Raw genomic sequence first — 19,528 nt, forward strand, 5'->3', positions numbered from 1 at the left:
CCACGTGGGCTTCCAACCCGGGAGTCATGCGGCAGGCCGCACCCAGACCCTCCCCTCCCACACAGGACGTTGCAATAATGAAAGCGCTAGGTGCTAGTGTCTCAAAAATCAGTAAAACTTTATTCGCTTCCATTCTTTCGCCATTAACAGAAAACTGGAGAAAGCAAAAATGTTTCGTGTTTACAAAGATAAATGGCCTCTTTCCCAGAGAAGATCAAAACCTCAAACGACAACGGGGAAGATAAAAGCGCCCTCCCCCACATCCCCTGAGCTGACCCTTTTCATCTTAGACAAAGCCTTCAGTCCACTGGCCAGGGACCCTGTATGTGGCCAATTCAACATGAGGGCCAAGAAATCAATCCATTCCCGTGATATAAAGTTGAACAGAAGCTACACCAAAGGTCAAGTGTCTGTATTTTACAGGACACAGGAACCAGGCGGCTACTTACAAAAAAAACAAGATTCATTTCAGGCACAACTTTTTTATTTTATTTTTTTGTTTTTAAATCAGTAAAAGAAACTGGGTCCTAGAAGCTGCAGTGATCTAAGCAGCAGCAAGTTTGTGCATTCGTCTTTTTGTTTTTGTTTAAATACGTTTAAATTATCACACTGCTGGCACACCTTATTTGCATGAAATTCTGCACCATACATACTAATTGTAGTCAAGTTACCCCCCCATCCTAGGAAAAAAAACTACTCTGGAAGATAATTTTCACTGAAATCTAACCAAACTTCGTTAAGTGGACTGTGACAAGATTATAAATGATATGAAAAATAACATTTTAACATTTGGCCATCAACTTAAGGAAATGGTTTGCCTACACAAATTTTTGTAATTTTTAATATATTCTACCCTCATATGGTCCTCAGAATTAAAGCATAATGAACAGGAAAGGAAAAGAACGCAACTGAGTGCTAAGGCAGAACATCTTGCCAGAAGTAATGAAGGTAGAGTATATACTAAATATGAAGTGCAGAATTTCACAGGGCCAACAAGATAACAGTCTATATTTTTCACTTACACAGGCAAAGTGGATTTTGCAATTACCAGTTGCGTTAAATGCACCAAATAAAGCTCCTAAAATTGATATATAAGGCGCCACCTTAAGTTTTCCAGGCTGCAACTGTGCATAATTTTAAAATGGTTTTCTTAAATTTATTTATTTTTTTAAACATAACACGAGGAAGGTGTTAAAACTGGTGTAATAGCTCAATAGAATAAGTATTCCAGATTTTAGGAGGGATGAAGAGGGAGATATTCAGAACCCTTCACCAGAATCCCCCCAACTTGATCATAGTGGATTAATGATGTGCTTTGTGGATGTGGTTAGTCAATGACACCAGCTTGACGGATCTTTCTTTCTGCACCAAATCCCTGTGAAGAAATAAAATTGCAGTTAATAACCTGGGTACATGACAATCACAGTACATTCACAATTTCAAAATGAACTACAAAAGCATTGCTTTTAATCATCGTAATCACCACCAATTTTTTCCCCGAGGAGGAAATCTATAATAAGCCCTCCTGATCTTTTACCTGAACTATATGTTCAAAGTATCAGGAAAGCCAAGAAATGTGCCTTTTATTGTGAGCAACCATTTATGTTACGGGCTCAATCAATATGGAGGGAGTCCTAACTAGCTAGAAGCAATACTGAAGCTCCTTGCTTCATTAAGCCCTCTGAGCTATGCCGAAATAGGACATCAAGTAGTATGTTGGTCTGTCAGTTGCTACCCCACCCACAACCTTGCATGACCTCATACCATTGAGTTATCTGGTCCCCTTGGCTGACGAAGAACCATTAGGCGAGGAGCACTGGCATCATCCAAGGTGATGTTCTTCAAGCGATTGACCAACCTATCAGGTCGTGGAGCTGCAACAGTCTTGGGGCCCTCACTGTAACAAAGTCAAGAGGTGAGAAGAAAGCAAGTACTTAGAGAGGAGTGTGTTTTCTACCTAACTATTCAAATGACTCAGTTTTAATGAGGGGGGACTCTTGCCTCATCTAGCCAGCAAGCTAGCAAGACAGGACAGACAAGTTTATGTTTTTATTCCCAAGTCAAGGTTTACTACTGTGTAGGAGCTAGAAGAATCAGTTGGGTGAGGGTCATCCCTAGAATGGTCTGCAACAACAAAAGACCAGTTTCAAAGACACAAGGCAGCACATGTGAATAACCTTGAAAAAGTTAAATATCCTGGTTCCTCTAATGGTAACAATGTTATTGACTTAAAAAAAAGCGCAAGCACAGAGTCAAACTGCTAAACTATAAAATCAGAATTTTTAGCAGCATATAACCTAGAGATGGCTTAATGAAAGCAAAAGAGCTAAGCAGAATCCTTTAGGAACAAGGACTACATAATCTTTTATATAAAAAGACCTACGATATAGTAAGTACTCAATGTTTCATTGGGCCAGATTTTATGAGACTAAAAAGTTTAGACAATAAAGACTAGAGCTAAAGGGGCCGGCCCAGTGGCGCAAGCAGTTAAGTGCATGCGCTCTGCTTTGGCTGCTCAGGGTTCGCAGGTTCGGATGCCGGATGCACACCGATGCATCGCTTGTCAAGCCATGCTGTGACGGCGTCCCATATAAAGTAGAGGAAGATGGGCATGGATGTTAGCCCAGGGTCAGTCTTCCTCAGCAAAGAAAAAAAAAAAAAAAAAAAAAAAAGAGGAGGATTGGCAATGGATATTAGCTCAGGGCTGATCTTCCTCACAAAAAAAAAAAGACTAGAGCTAAAAAAGACATAAGAAGTATCAAGAAATAACCAAAAAGTGGCAGAAGAGGATGAAAGCAGCAGTGATGAAAAAGTGACGAAATGTGATAAAGCAGAAATTACAGAAGTTAAAGAGACTGTCCAGGGAGGTTACTAATCCAACAACGACAAAAACTTACCAGACTCGCCAAACATTACAAGCACTGCATTTGCCAGTGCGCTGATTAAGAATCACTGAGAATTCCACCTCATCTCCTGCCTGTAGCTCAATGCCATCCTGAACTTCTTTCACATGGAAAAAGAGCTTCTTGCTATCTCCTACTTCGTAGTTAATGAAGCCAAACTGGGGGGAGAGGGAAAAAAGACAGTAGCTAAAAAAAGGGCATACCACAATGGGGAAAAGCACCTCACTCTGAATGAAGCACCATGCCTGACCCTAACGAGATTTATAAAACATCGTATTAATGCTGATACTCTAGTTCAGCTGTCTGTGCTATAATTTAATAGCGTATGGGTCTGCAAAACTTGTCAGGAAAGAAACATATCTTTGAAATTACTGCCATTCACTCTATTATTGCCTGACTGAAACAAAGAAAGGTTGCCTTGTGGCTTCATATATCATATGAACCATATGTTTTTTTCTCTGAGGAAGATTCACCCTGAGCTAACATTTCACCCTGAGCTAACATCTGTTGCCAATCTTCCTCTTTTTTTTTGCTTGAGGAAGACCGGCCCTGAACTAACACCTGTGCCAGTCGTCTTCTACTTTATATGTGTGTTGCGGCCACAGCATGGCTGACAAGTGGTGTAGGTCTGCGCCTGGGATCTGAACCCGGGCCACTGAAGCAAAGCACGTTGAACTTAACCACTATGCCACAGAGCTGGCTCCTAAGTTTTTGAATCAAGCAAAATTATTAGGGAGCTGTTACTTGAACAACATATGTAGTGTTTTGATTCCTTCTAGAATTATTAAGCTGGGTTATGGCATCATAAGAAACAGCCATACAAAATGTTATCTTCACCATACTGATACTGAAAAACGTCCTCTTTGAGCACTCACAGGGATTTCCTTGAGATCTCAGTACCAGGAATAGTTTTGTTTGCCTAAGCTTATTTTATGAACACTTCTACACATGGTTTCTTTCCTTCTGTGATCTGCAAGCTCTGAGCTAAAGTGTACAAAACTTTATAGTTTTTCTATTCTGCAACTTTCACTCCAAATTTATTTTCCTCATCACACAATGTTATTAATACCCCTCTTATTTTCTTCTTGCTAGTATCACCATTTTTTTCTTTTCATGTGGTTTTCTTCATATTTTTATAAGCTACCTCAAATCACTGAAAAAGGGGTAAAGTAGAAGTAAAAATCAAATGAATGTTGGGGCCAGCCTGGGGTTCACAGGTATGGATCTCGGGCATGGACCTATGTACTGCTTATCAAGCCATGCTGTGGCAGGTGTCTCACATATAAAGTAGAGGAAGATGGGCACGGATGTTAGCCCAGGGCCAATCTTCCTGAGCAAAAAGAGGAGGATTGGCAACAGATGTTAGCTCAGGGCTAATCTTCCTCTCTTGCTCTCTCTCTCACCACCCCCCCCCCCCAAATGAATGCTGATGGTTCCCCTTGGCTGAAAAAATTTCAAGGTTTTGGTTACCAATTCATAAAAGGATCAAACTCAGACCCAGAGATACCACCACTTACCTGATCTTTCACACACTCCACTGTGGCCCTACGCAGGGGGGTGATGTTGTAGGCCATAGTCTGTGCATTTTGGCCCAGGACACACAATTGGAACTTGACACTCTCCCCCTTCTGCAGGCAATCCCCTTTGTTGGCCATCCCAACTATGCCAAACGGATAGACCTCACCTTTCATATCGCCTGCAAGGAGAAACAGATAAGAAGTCTAAAAGCTAATATTTCACAACAACTCTCTGCTGATGCTCTTAATATATTTATAAGTTGCTAAAAATGTATTATGTTCCCTAAAAATATTTTTTTAATATCTGAGTTCTACTTTAAAGTTTCAATGAAATCCTAAATACTACCATGAAAACAAATGAGAACTTGGAGCTCATTATTTCCTTACTAGCTAATGAACAGTTTTAAACTGCATTTATGAAATTAAAAATATCACTCACAATCTCATTACCTAAATATTTTGGCTGTTTTCCCCTCTACCTCGTGCCCCCTCTCCACCTTAACTTCCCTTATTTGAGGTTTTTAAGCACTATGGGTTGCTAATATGATCCACTGGATTATCTCCTCCCCAAGTTCACAATATGAGCCAACCAGTCAAAAATATTTCTGACCCATAGCCAACTGGGCATTAACAACAAGCCAGAAATAGGCAAAAACATGTAGATAAATTTCTTTCGTATTCCACCTCCTTTCTTTGTTCTGATTGTGGCTCCCTCAAACCAACAGGCAACTTTCTCCTAGATCAGGGCTCAGCACGCTTTTTCTTAAAGGACCAGATAGTAACTATTTTAGGCTTGTTAAGTCATCCTGTGTCTGTCACAACTACTCAACTTTGCTGTTGTAGTGAGAAAGCAACAAAAGACAATATGTAAATGAATGGTCATGGCCGTGTTTCAAGTAAACTTTATTTACAAAAAGAGGCCACCATATTTGCTGAGCTCTGCCTTAGAGTAAAAAATTGGCTATGGATAAAAACTGGGCCAAAGAGTTCAGCTGCCTATCAGTTCACCTGGATGGTGAATCCACTGAATCAACAAAGGTGGAGAAGAAGAGAAAAACATCAGTTGAGGTGGAAGCTTCACAATTGGAAATGCTTTTATTTTAACCATTCTCTTGATGATTATAGGGGTAAGCAAAGATTTTCTTTTCAAACATACAGGAACCAAAAACTCTGAGGAGATACTTCCAACAGATCAAGTCATGCAGGATTAGAGACAGCAGGTCTGATGTAGTGGTATTAATACTAACTACCATTTATTAAACACTTATACTGATTCATATTTAATCTTCACAGAACCTTCTGAGATTGAAGATATTCCTCATTCTAAAGATGAAGAAACTGAGCTAGGAAAGATTTAAGTAATTTGTCTAATGTTATATAGCTAGGAGGTGGAAGAGCTGGTGTTCAGATCTAGAGGTGCCCGACTCCAAAGCCCACAGTCTTATATTGAGTTACAGCTGTATTTCTAAATAAAAGAGCTGTTCTCACCACCAAGTAGGAAAATATGGCCTGTCTAGTCCCAGAAAACTCCAGGCTTAGAGATTTCAAAAAGCTTCCTTTTCCACAAAATCCTTGCTTTGGACTATATTCTACAGCCAGTGTTGAAGAATTAATAGATTAGGGGTTGGGAATGCAAAATCAAGTAAAAGTGGCATGTTAGAGAGAAGGAAGAAGGGCAATTTGGTATTATCTCAAGAGTTAAAGTTAGCTGCCCATACCCTAATGGCCCTTTTTGGAGTATGGTGTCATCGTGGCATTAGTTTAAAAGACTGTTTTGCTATAAAATCAATGCATATTTGGAGGTGTGTGTTTGAGGAGGTACTGGTTCTATGTAAAACAGAAATTCCTAAAAACCTCATGTGGTAAAGGAACATGTTATCAGGTTCATTTCCTTCTCTCATATGACCTGCTCCTCCCCACTTCATGTTCTGTGATTCCTAGATGACACAAGATTCTCTTTGTGAGCCAAGCTATCATCTTTGGTTAAACTTTCAAACCCATTCATCAACCCCATCATTATGGTAATTCTGCTATACTTATCATCCAGTGTTCCCTACTATCATTTCTATTGCAAACCTATTTTACACACAAAGTTGATCTTTCTGGTGGTAATTATTGGGGGTAAGGGGTGGCACCAGAACTCAGGGAGTTATTGAAGATGGGGAGAAAAAAGCAGAGAATGAAAAATATAGGGAGCCTTGGCCTAGAGACAAGTAGTAGGATCCCCATGGAACTCTAGCTATTAAGGAATAGATATAGTAAACTTTTACAGGATGCACTAATGTTTAGAGAATTGAATGGTTACTAGAAAAACTTGTTAATACTGATGTAAATAACTAGTGAATAATAGAGGAAAATTATAAGGTTGTACTAAACCCAGCCAACTGTGAATATCTGATTATCACATAATATTAAATGCAATTTTTAGTGTGACATTTTGTTCTTAGTCTATTTCAATATAACTCAGTTGCTCACATATAAGTCATATGCTTATACAGCAGTCATTTGTTCACATAAACCCAGGGATTTCACACCAAAGGGATATAAAAATAAAAACTGAGCATGGAGGAAAAAGTCACTTCTCCTTAATCCAGTTCTTAAGGAATCTGAAAACAATTGCAACAAACACCATCATATTTTAAACTCTTCAAAGTGTTCATCTGAAGTTGTAAGACAAATTTCAAACAATCTGACAGGGATGCTCTTACCTTCCTCCACGATCTCAATCATTCCTTGATACTCAATCTGTGTTGGATCAACACCCCGCAAGGGGCGAATGACTTTACCAGAGTAGACAGTGGGATCAGCTTCCTCAGTAATGCCATTCACTATAAAACAAAGTACGTATACCTCTCACTCAACAGTTTTATTTAAACTCTTTCTCACAGGGGAAAAAAAAAGCAAAAATCATCAGAAGAAATGTTAAAAGAGGGTTGGTTGGTTGCCTGCTATTCTTGAAACACTTTCAAACTACCATTAAAATAAATTTATTTAAGGAATTAATAAGTATTCATATTTGAAACATGTCTTGCTCTCACCTTTTCTAGGTGATCAAATATTTCCTTTTTAGTGAGGCATTCCCTGCTCTAAAATGGCAAACCCAATACTTATACACTTCCCTGACTTATTTTACCTTAATAATATGTATTACTATCTTTCTAAACATATGACATAACAATATTTTACTCATCTTGTTTGCCTATATTTTCCACTAAAAAATAAACTCAATGAAGGCAGGGATTTGTCTGATTTGTTTACTGCTGTATCCCCAGTATCTAAAACATAGCATGCACTCAGATATATTTATTAAATTAAAATGAATATTCTTGGCTGTCATTTCCCTAAGTCTCTCCAAGAGAAAGTGTTATTTGGAGAGTTTAGATGAAAGCCCAAAGTAAGTTGTAGGTCTTTTAAAAGTCAGAGATCCTAACTATCAATGATTTTCTTAAGTTCCCATTATTCTTCACATTCAGACTTATTCTTGTCCAAAATAATCTTCCTCTCTCCCCAACCCCACGAAGATTTATATCTTGGTGTTATTTTTTAAAAGACGTCCTGGGGGCCACCTTGGTGGCGCAAGTGGTTAAGTGCGCGCATTCTGCTGCGGCGGCCCAGGGTTTGCCGCTTCAGATGCCGGGCGTGCACCGACGCACCGTTAACGCAAGCCATGCTGTGGCAGCATCCCATATAAAGTAGAGGAAGATGGGCATGGATGTTAACCCAAGGCCAGTCTTCCTCAGCAAAAAAAGAGGAGGATTGGCAGATGTTAGCTCAGGGCCGATCTTCCTCACAAAAAAATAAATAAATAAAATAAAATAAAAAATAAAAAGAAATACTGAATTGAAAATAAACTTAAAGCAAATGACCTAAAATATCTAGAACAGTAGTTCTCAAACTTCAGTGTACGTTGGAATCACCGGAAGGATTTGTTAAGCAGACTGCCCATCCCGAGTTTCAGTAGGTCTGGAGTAGGGTCAGAGAAGTAATTTTCTAACAAGCGGCCAGATGATGCTGCTGGATCTGGGGATCATACCCAGAGAACACTGATCTAGAACAACTGGGTTTTTTGCTCCCTCTTCCACCCTATCCCCTCATCTCCCACCCAAAGCATAGGCTGACAAAGTAGAAGTCACAATTCATTACCTGAGTGTGTTTTGCTCACTTTTTCTGCACTGACTTTGTTGCCTTTGCCTTTGGACAAGCTGTACTCGACCATGTCCCCCAGTTCCAAGCTATCGACATCACCAGAGAACTCACTGCGGGGAAAGGACATGACATTTGAATAAGCAATCACCACAAACATGAACAGTAGCAAGTAGCCTTTATTTCTTCTACAATAACATTCATGGTGTGCTTACTTATGCTGGATACTGTTTTAAGCACATTACATGTACTGACTCTAGTCCTCAGAAACACTCTATGAAGAGGTACCATATTATCCCTAGCTTCAAGATAATGAAACTAAGATACCAGGAGGTTAATTTCATTCGATAAAAGTTACAAAACTAGTAAGCAGCAGAGTCTGGATTCAAACTCCAACTGTCTGGTTCTAAGAGCCCATGCTCTTAACCACTACTCAGTGTTCACGTATCCAGGCCCTTCTATATCTTTTGGCCACATGTTCTCTATATAGAGGTAGATGATTAATTTTAGTTTATAAATTATAAAAATTTTACCAATATAAAATCTGTGATTAAAAAATATATAGCCACCCAATACTAAATGTTTTTAACTCTAAAACCAAAGGATGGATAGTAAGCTCTAAGCTTCTAAAGGGTATTCCTCACCTGTAATGGAAAAAGATTTCCTTATCATGATTGGCTGTTTCAATAAATCCAAAATTATCCTTCAGAGTTGCCACATAACCCAAGAGCCTCTTGGAGTTGGAATTACGACCTAAAAGTCGCACACAAGTTGCAATCTGCTGTCCAGGCCTCTGTTTGTCACTAATACTAAATTCAACCTGTGAAAATTAAGGATGCTCATTAATACCACGTCATTTACACACCAAGTTCCTTAACTCCTTAAGCTCTATAACTTCCCCAAACCATGCTTTCCACTCCAAATATTCTTTGTAAATACTCTGATGAAATAGATTTTCACTAGACTTCTATGTCTCATTCCATTGTTCACAAAGGATCAAGTTTTGTTCTCCAGTGTATATTCCTTATAGATTCTTAATTTCTCTCAAAGAGAGCTATCAGAAAACCAGAAATACTAAGCATGAGAAAAATGAAAAGCAATGTAAAACCTTTGGTGTGATTTTACTTGGATGTTTCAGTGACTGTTTTAACTTTCTTACCAATATTATTAATTTTTTTATCTAAGTTAATTGATTTAGGCATATCTTATACAATGCTTAAACACTGACTCCTCAAAAAGCTTTAAAAGAGAGCTTGCTAGACTCTGTTCTAATTGAATAAGCTGCTTTTAAATACAAAGATGTTCATAAGTTAAACTTGTAAAAGCACAAAAAGTTTTAAGCAAAACTTGATAAACGTAAATCCTATAAAATGATTTAAGTTTTAAGAATGACAACCTTTAACCCTCCGTCTCTCAAATAAGCAGAATTATCTTGCCTTCTCTCCTATTTGAGGGGAAGTAGATCCTTCCACATCCTTGGCTTGAAAAGCAATAGTCAATTTCACTCCACAATCATCATAAGCAATAATACCATCCTCAGCCTCCTAAAGAAAGAGATAACAGTCAGAATATAAGGAAAAGAATCAATATAAACAGCTACAGTTCTTAAAAACCCTTGAGCCAAAGAACTGGCACAGCTGTAGGGATTTCCTACCCTAGTGTTCTCTAATAACAGACTTTTTGTATGAATAAAAGGTGGTCTTGCCTTAACCCAGGACTGACTCAATGTGCTGTAACTGGGTCTTTTAGTCTTAAGAACCTAATTTTTGCTGTTGAGGAAGAAAAAGGAGAAACTTATTGAAAATTTACAACATGCACATTCTATACTTCTCACAGACAATCACAAATCAAACTGGGCATCTATTTTCAATCGGGTAGAAATTCTGTAGGGCAAGAAGCTTCTGTATCACCTATTTTGAATCTCCCATAGTATCTCACAGTGTTTTGTACATAATGTTAATCAATATATTTACCAATGCAGAGAATTTAATTTGGTACAGGATCTAACATAGTTCAGAGCATTTGATATTAAAATTCAAGCAGGTGAACCAATGTTTCCATAATAACACTTAAATCGTTGAATACCAGAAAGATTAGCTCCTTCAAAGTCTGAGAAATTTCAGGTATGTCATATAAAACCATACAGTAAACAATGACATTGTACAGCCACTATGTAAATTATACTGTTTCTATGGTTTCAGCTATCATTTCTATGGGGATTAATGCCCACATCCCTAATCGAGCTTTGACTCCTTTCCTAAGCTCCAGAACTCATTACTGAGTATTACATATTCAAAATCAATTAATTCCTACTCTTCTACCATTCATACTCCTTCTATAACTGATATATAATAATATTTATTGAACATTTATAATGTAACAGACATTATGTTAGGCACTTTATATTATCAAATTTAATGTTACGATAAAACCATCTCCACAGTTACTCTTATTCTTCATTTTACAAATTAGCCAAGTCTGAGGAGGTTAAAATAAATTTAACTTGCTGTACACCTTAAATTTATACAGTGATGTGTGTTAATTATTTCTCAATAAAACAACAAAAAAAAAATCAAACAACAAACTTGACTAAGGTTATACATCCAGTACAAAGCGATGCTAAGGATCTGACTTGGGTTAAGTGAAGAGTGATGATGTCAGCGAATTCAAGTCTGACTCCAATGGCATCGACTCTTTCGCAAGTCCACCAAACTCAAAATCTCAGCATTTCTGCTTTCAACTCTTTCTACTCATTAACCTCAATATCCAGCCAATATCTGATAATATACTATATACCAAGTATATTAGATAGAGATAAGACAATCCCTGCTCGCAAAGAGCCCAGTCTAGTAAAAGACAGATTCATAAACAGGTAAGCGTAATATTCTATAATAAGCCCAATGACGGAAGGACTTACTAGGATACACTGTTGGCCTAAGAAGAAAACAACAATAAAAGGGCAAGAAAAGTCTCACACAAGGCTGTCTTGATCAACCCAGTTTTGCCAGAGACATGTGGGAAGCAGGGCATTCCAAGAGCTAAAAGCCATTGAAACTAAGCCCCAATGAATTTTACTTTTATTATTGTTAATAACATCATCTGCCACTTGTGAAATTCCTACTATGGGCTAGGCACTGTGAGAGCTTTTTATACAAAACACAAGACAACAATTTTTTAAGTTTAAAAACTGAAGCTCAGAGGTAAAGTAATTTTCCAAGCTACAAACTAAGTGGTAAGCAAGCTGCTATTTCTGCTCTTTCTGGTTCCTGAATAGTTATTTCTAAAATTATGTTACTTTCCACCATCTCTCTCATGTACCTTTTCTTGTCTACATCCATTAACTCTGCCCCTAGTTCAAGAACTATCTAAACTATTAAATAATTTCCTATTAAGCCTCGTCATCTTCTGTCTTTCTCTGCCCCCATCTACGGTTAACACTATCACCATTATCTTCCTGAAGCGCACACCTGATGTCATTTTCCAACAGAAATCTTTTTCTGCATACAGAACAAGGTCTAAATTCTTTAGAGTAGCAATCAATACCTTCTCAATCTAGCTGTATCCTGATTTTTCACCCTTATTTCCCCTACTCACCCTCACCCAAGAAAAAGAAACTCATCTTCCTGTCAAACTACTTAGCGCTTTCTAACGAAACCCTGAATTTTTCTCGCCTGTACCTGTACTCTGTGAGGAATGTTCTTTCCTCATTTATCACCACCTACTAAGTGTCAGTGCCTTAGTAAAACCATCCCAGGTCCTGCCAGTTTAGAATTAATTTTCACCAGAGCTCTTCTCGACTTTTTACGGTAACATTTTGTATCCTGTATGAATTACCTGGTTCTATATAACTCGCAACTTATTTACTTGAGAACAGAAGCCACCTTAGACATCTTTATATTTCCTATTCAGGCGATTTTTCAATAAATGGAGTTCAAATGTGTGAACTGAGTCTACCCAGATTTCAAAGTTTTAAACAGCTTGGAAGGTAAGTACTATTGTTTCAGATGAGTGGTTCTCAACTGGGGGTGACTGTGGGGACACTGGGCAGTACGGTATCTGGAGACACTTTTGCCTGTCATATAGGGGGGGAAGAAGAGAGATATCGCCTTCTACTTGGTAAAGGCCAAGGATGCTGCTAAACATTCCACAATGCAGAGTAGCTCCTCCCGCAAAGAGGGAGTCAAATGTCAGTAATGTCAGTAATGCTGAGATTAAAAAAACCTTGCTTCAGATTAGTTCACTGTTAATATTACACGGAATTCTGAAAGAGACCATACTCTATTTATTGTGTGGACAGTGGTTGCTTTTAAGCAGAAGAGGAATAAAGAGCCACAAAAATAATTTTGATTATGTAAAACTTACCTTTTCTTTGCCTTTATTTGGGCTAGTGGTTTTAGGATTGGAAAAAGTGGCTTCTTTTTCTACAGTGCCCATAAAACGATGATCTGAATGAGAATGGAATGAAACCGTGCCCTTGGGAAGCTTTTTAATCCTAATAGCATGATTTCTTTGGGCAGAAAGCATATCCTACAAATGATAAACAAAAGTAACTTTAACTGAAAATGGAAGCATCAAGAAAACTCCCCCTATTCTTCTCAAAAACTACTCACAGGAACCACAGTAAACTCTACTTCATCTGCAATATGGAGTTGGTTCCCATCCAGAATTTCACTGAAGTGGAAGAACATACGAGCATCACGATCCACACACTTGATGAAACCGAAACCATCTCTCATGGCAGCAATTACACCCTGAAACCCAAATATTTTCACTGGCTGTGAAGCTTGTCAAGACAACAGCATTCAAGTTTGGAAGCATGATCAAGTTAAACTCATTAGGAATTCTCTGTATTAATGACCCAAATTCTACACCCACCTTTTAATTTTTCCATTTAAGTACAAATTCACTGCATTCCATAAAGTAAATTCACCTCTAACCAACTGTCTGAGACTCCCCAGATGCTACCCCTTGGCCAACATGCACTAGAAAACGTTGCCATATTCAAATGTAAACTCATGCATATAATGTTTTCCATTTAATTTAATTCTCAATTCTGTGAACATAGTAGTATTATCCTATTTTGAAAGATGAGGAAATCGAGGCTGAGAGAGGTTATGAAATTTGTCCAAAGCACACAGTTAATAAATGGCAGAAACTTGGATTCCAAATAAGGCCCAAGCTTTACGACAATACAGCTTCCAGAAATTTAAAAGATCTACAGACCAATATTTCAAAAGTCAACCAAAGGCAACTCTCTACCTCAAACATTCTATGTGAGTTTAGGCAGAGGAAAGACTTAAGATTTAGGTCTGAAGAATAAAATATAGGAAATTCTTTCCTTATGTTTTTTCCCCTTCTTACTAAATTATCAGCTCTGTGAGGGCATTATATCTTAAGTCTGGTACATGGCAGGTACTCAAATGTTTACCGAACCACAATTATCAACCTACCAATGACCAATGCAATATTGCATATTTACATATTACAGAGATGATTATTCTATAACCAGTTTTGAATACGGCCCAAGTAATATTCTGACATTTAATCCTTGCTAAATTCTGATAGTAGCCAAGCTACTCAAGAATGTATTCCATATCATGAAGCAAAACAGATCCTGCCTGAGAAGCTTAATTTTTTTTTAAAATCACACATTCATATCTCCAAATTTTCAAAGTTAAAAGCACAGTGCATTAAACAAGACCAGATCTCCAAGGGTAAGGGTTAAAAAAAAGTATGAAGAAACTTAAATTTTCATTGAATCTATCCAGGTCCACTGACAACATTGATATATACTGTACATGTTATGACCCCAAACAGAATTAAATGTAAATTACATCTGAGAAAGTTGATTATGAAAACTGAGCTTATAAAACACGTTTGGGAAACAATTCTGGTATACGTCACTCCTGGACACATACTTACTAAAAAGAATTTGCAAGGCCCTGCTGTAAAAACAAAAGAAACAAAACCTTCTTTAATTTAGTGTTTACTAAAGAGCTTATGGAACCATTTGGGAAAATCTACTCTCTACAATGATGGCTATGAATCTTCTCAGTCTTCATATTTAAGGGCCAGAGAATCACTGACTCTCAAAAGACCCTAGAAATCATCCTGTCCAGATTTCCATTCTAAAATTGTTTAACATTTAAGATAACTGGTAGAGCTAGATGTCAAACCAAGATCTGATTCAAACGTCTGTGTTCTCAATATTATTAAAGAATTTTCAATATAGTATTACAAACTTGAATAAAACACTGCCCCCACCCCATAATGGATACATATCTAATAATATACAAGACTTACCATTTCTCTGGCTTCATTAGTGAACTGAAATGTATTTGATAGAACTTCTATGTTGGTTGCTCGTTCTAATTTGTCACGTCGATCTGTTGAAATATTAAACCTAACATGGTCGCCTTCCAGCAGGGTCACCTTGGATTTTGTATCTTTGTCTCCAAAGGGAAGTTCTTTAGGAATCACAAAGTCAACTTTGATGCGTCCTGGCAATGGGTCATTCTGATGAGAAGGAAAAACTATTTTAGCTGGAGATTTCTCATCTTTTCTAGTTCTAAGTCAAACAAGAAGAACACCCAGCAAACCCATGTTATTTATAATAGACAGTTTCCTAAAGGGAAAAAAGGTGTTGACAACATAAGCCCAATTTAAAAGCTTTGTGTTCTATAGTCACAAGATAAAACAATATAATCAACACTGCAGTTAACATCCTGCACTCTGATAGAGATTTTATTTAAGGAAAAGAATTTCAGTCTTTTACGCTTCACATCTCCTTAGCAATGATACCACTGGTCTCATCATCTCACCTCCCCCACAAAACAAACAAACTAGGGTGGGGTGGGGGAACAAATGCACACCCAAACTGTTTTTCCCCAATTTAAGCACTATTTCTTCTTCTTTTTTTTTTTTTTGGTAAAGAAGATTTGCCCTGAGCTAACACCTGTGCCAATCTTCCTCTACTTTGTATGTGGGTCGCCACCGCAGCGTGGCTGACGAGTGGTGCAGGTCTGTACCCAGGATTCGAAGCTAGGCCGCTGAAGTGGAGCATGCTGAACTCAACCACTACGCCACAGGGCCAGCCCCAGTTATTTCTTCTATTGTCCCTTTCTCCTTACCATCCAGTAAAAAACAAACAAAACATATTCATGGATATAATAGATGGTTTCTCATTTAGTTTAATTATACGTATCAAGAAATATTTGTTTCACTATCACACAATTACATTAATTGAATAGAATAAAATTTCCACATACTATAACATATTATTCTATTACTGATGAAGCAAAAGAAGACTCTCCAGAAAAAGACTATTTACCTGGTTTTTACTAGGTACTTTTGGAATAACTTTGGTTACAGTTCCTTCAAAATGTTCAATGCTGATATCTTCAAAAATGACTGTTCCTTGAGGCAACAGTCTGACATCTGTTGCAACTTCTTTACCCTAAATAAGAAGGAAGTTGGAGGGGACAGCGATCAGGTAATTTTAAGTGTTTCCTAAAAATATAATTCACTACTGATCTTAAAAGAAAGCCAAAGATCAAGTTAGCCAAATATCTTACATTTCTGTCCTTGATTGTGAATTCCACATCATCTCCAGGCTGTAAGGTTTCTAAGTCACCCTTAAATTCACTATAGTGAAAGAATATCTCTTTTACAACATCACCTCTTTCAATAAAGCCAAATGCCTCCTAAAGCCAAACAAAAACCAAAAGATAACAGAAATATTATGTACTATTCAGTGTAGATTTTTATGATTACAATTCATAATCAATAAGCCTTTTCATAAAACTATATTGCAGTGGAAACAATATAAGTGGTAAAGTCTAATAGTGATATTATCAATCATAGGGTCCATTTTAAAGAACATAATGAATTCGTAACCAAGGAATTTTAAGAGATTACTTTCGAGGTTAACAGTGAAATATTTTTAAAGGGAAGACTAAGAGGAAAAACAAAAGGCTTTGGCTTGAAGTATAAGATTAGAAAGTAGCCAAAGAAAAAACTCAAGTTTCTCAAATTTGACGACACTTACCTTCATGGCACAAACTACTCCCTGACAGCGGGCTTGTTTCTTTTTCAACAGCATAATGTTACGAGCACTTACAGCACCAGTACTAGAAAGGAATAATTGGGTGGGGATGGGGGGATCAAAGAGGGGTGAAAAATGCATTGGCTTGGTTAGATATGATGAGTCTAGAGAAACACTAGTTTTCTGAGGCCTCAAGAATTCTGTCATCACTAAGAGCAAATTTAAGGTTTATGACATCTTATCCTTTTCATATGGCTTCATATGCAAAGGATTTCTGCTTAAACTCTCTAGCCTTCTAAATTGGGCACACATATATAGATCATTTTTCTCTTAGACTGTTAAAAGAATACCATGGGTACATGTTTTACTCTGTTTTCCTATTACATAACAATAGAAATAAAGCCACAAATCCACTGCAACCAAAGACGAGGAATACCGAAGTTTTAGGAAGGTCCTTCACTGAACAAACATCTGAATAGGTACTATGTGCTGCAAAGGTACTAGGGATACAGAGACGAATAAAAGATGCTAGTTTGAATTTCATAGCTATCTCATCAATTATTTCTGATTAAACAGCCATAAAAGAAAGTTGAGTAAATGCAGCGATAAGAGAAATTTGTTATGCTTTAAAAAATGACACTCATCTTCATTGAAACCAGTCAGAGACACCACATATTGCTATACTGTCCCCACCTCTGAGCAGCAGCAATGTAAATTTGACTTTGTTTTAAAGACGGCACAGACTATTTAAGTCACAATAGTATTTATTGGTGTTTTTTTTGTGTGTGTGAGGAAGATTGGCCCTGAGCTAACATCTGCCAATCCTTTTTTTTTTTTTTTTTTTTGCTGAGGATGACTGGCCCTGGGCTAACATCCATGCCCATCCTCCTCTACTTTATATGGGATGCCGCCACAGCATGGCTCGACAAGCAGCGCGTCGGTGCGTGCCCGGGATCCGAACCGGCGAACCCCGCGCCGCCGCAGCCAAGCACGCGCACTTAACCGCTTGCACCACTGGGCCGGCCCCTGGTGTAGTTGTTTGTAAGAACAGCTGCATACCAAGCAATTACTTCCCTTAATTCTTCATGGGACAAACTGTAACCCAATTGTGCTTTTCATTTCAAAAATTTAACAAGACTAACAAAGACAATGGAAAAATCCTAACTGCCTTTGCAACTTACTGAAGTGAAAAGGCTTTCAAGCCAGATCAAGATTTAAATGTCTGCTATTTAAAAGCTGTATGACTTGAGGAAAGTTACTCTATGAGAACAAACCTCATTGTAACAGATCAAGAAATTTATCAGGTGAAGCTGTTCTGAGGATTAAAAACTATACATAAAATATTTAGTACAAGTGCTTGGCACACACAAGAACTTAATAACGGTTAAATAAAGTCCTTCGCTGGTTCCCCCCTCAAACTCAAGCCCTCTCCCCTAGTTTCCTACTTGAGATTAAATTGAGACCTTCAGACTAAAATTAATAATACCCACAAATCAATCTGATTCCTTCTAGTCTTAAAAGAAATAAAGTTCAAGGCTAGTAATTCTGCACATGCTCTTAGGACTCTTCTTTCCTTATGCCGTTGGAAAGTGCATTTCTAGCACTTTTCTCCAACTTCCTATTTTTAACTTCCTTCTGTACTTATATCTCTCGTCTCTCCCACCCCAAAATAAAAATCATCATCCCTGGGCTTTCTTTACACTTTCCTTAACTGTTTATGCCAATGAATTCAACAGCTATATCTCCTGCCCATTACTAGCGTGTCTCAGACTTACACATGCAACTGCATATTCATATCTTCACCCAGAAATACCCACAGACACCTCAAATTCAAAATGCCAAAATAAGTATAATTTTTTCTCCCACCCTTAATACTTTCTGCTTTATCTCCTTAGTCCAGTTAATGGTATCATCATCTGCCCAGTAGCCCAAGCAAGAAAAATGGCATTTGGGATTCCCCTTCCTTTAATTCCAATACATACCTCTTTGTAATCAATTACAAAGCTTGATGATTTTATATTCTCCATGTGACTTGACTTCTCCACCTGACCACTCCTGGCCTGTCTATATCAGGCCCTCATCTTTCATATTAACTCTCATAACACTGCCTCTGGTCCAGAGCATTCCTACTCTCCAAAAGTCTACCACCTGCACCACTTCCAACCATCTAAACCAATCATACGCCCTCATTTAAAATCCTTCAAAGATTCCTATGCCTATGGAATAAAGCTCAAACTTCATCTTCCTATGATCCAGTCAATTTACTCAACTCTCAAACTTTTGGCCATTTCCCCAAAATGATACTTCCTCTCCCCGGAATGCTCTCTAGTGACTTCACACCCTTCACTCAAAACTTACCTCAAGCACTGCTGCTTTTGCAAAACCAACGATGACCTTTAGAACAGCTCATCAAAAGCTCTGACCATGTTTTAATTACCTCCCATTTCTGACACCTTGCACAGTGACCAAAGAATAGACCCTTAAATGCTCGGCTGATAAATTAAAAGTTTAAAAGATAATGAAAATCACCCAGATTTACCAGGTAAGTTTTTAATTACTTCAAATTTCTTGTTTTAAAAAATCACTTAGGTGGGGAAAAAAGAACTTACTGTTTATTGTTATCAATTACAAAGTTTATTTTATCTCCAGTTTCCAGCTGAACGTTCCCTTCAACATCTTCAGGGGTGTAAGTCAGATAAAACACTTCCTGTGAATTAATAAGTTATTATCACTATATTGGCAGGATGTATGTTCACTGTATACTGTGATTTACTTCGTTAAATATCTCAAACTGGTATTTTAAAAAAGCCCAATTTCTTAAAATCAAATGCTTTATGACAAGTACATTGTTTTATTCATATAAACACACACTTCCCCTCCATGATGCTGATGACTTCTGCGAGTCCACAGCTAAGCAGCAA

The 19,528-nt window shown here is 37.7% G+C and overlaps 1 protein-coding gene across 3 annotated transcripts in view; it reads right to left on the bottom strand.

The window, feature by feature from the left end:
* Positions 1 to 94: 94 nt before the first annotated feature.
* The window catches only part of CSDE1 (cold shock domain containing E1), a 38,595-nt gene continuing 19,161 nt past the window's right edge, over positions 95 to 19,528 (bottom strand). For all 3 annotated transcript variants that reach the window (XM_058538865.1, XM_058538861.1, XM_058538864.1), the window contains 15 exons: positions 19,217 to 19,314; positions 16,611 to 16,692; positions 16,138 to 16,266; positions 15,894 to 16,019; positions 14,867 to 15,079; positions 13,174 to 13,314; positions 12,926 to 13,090; positions 10,000 to 10,107; positions 9,208 to 9,383; positions 8,564 to 8,676; positions 7,129 to 7,248; positions 4,421 to 4,599; positions 2,898 to 3,061; positions 1,765 to 1,897; positions 95 to 1,375 (listed from right to left, as the gene is read on the bottom strand). In XM_058538865.1, the coding sequence (XP_058394848.1) occupies positions 1,328 to 1,375; positions 1,765 to 1,897; positions 2,898 to 3,061; positions 4,421 to 4,599; positions 7,129 to 7,248; positions 8,564 to 8,676; positions 9,208 to 9,383; positions 10,000 to 10,107; positions 12,926 to 13,090; positions 13,174 to 13,314; positions 14,867 to 15,079; positions 15,894 to 16,019; positions 16,138 to 16,266; positions 16,611 to 16,692; positions 19,217 to 19,314 (1,995 nt within the window). In that variant the 3' untranslated portion in view covers positions 95 to 1,327. The remainder of the gene's footprint in view (positions 1,376 to 1,764; positions 1,898 to 2,897; positions 3,062 to 4,420; positions 4,600 to 7,128; positions 7,249 to 8,563; positions 8,677 to 9,207; positions 9,384 to 9,999; positions 10,108 to 12,925; positions 13,091 to 13,173; positions 13,315 to 14,866; positions 15,080 to 15,893; positions 16,020 to 16,137; positions 16,267 to 16,610; positions 16,693 to 19,216; positions 19,315 to 19,528) is intronic.

The sequence above is a fragment of the Diceros bicornis genome, chromosome 4 (genome assembly GCF_020826845.1).
Source record: "Diceros bicornis minor isolate mBicDic1 chromosome 4, mDicBic1.mat.cur, whole genome shotgun sequence".
NCBI classification, from domain to species: domain Eukaryota; kingdom Metazoa; phylum Chordata; class Mammalia; order Perissodactyla; family Rhinocerotidae; genus Diceros; species Diceros bicornis.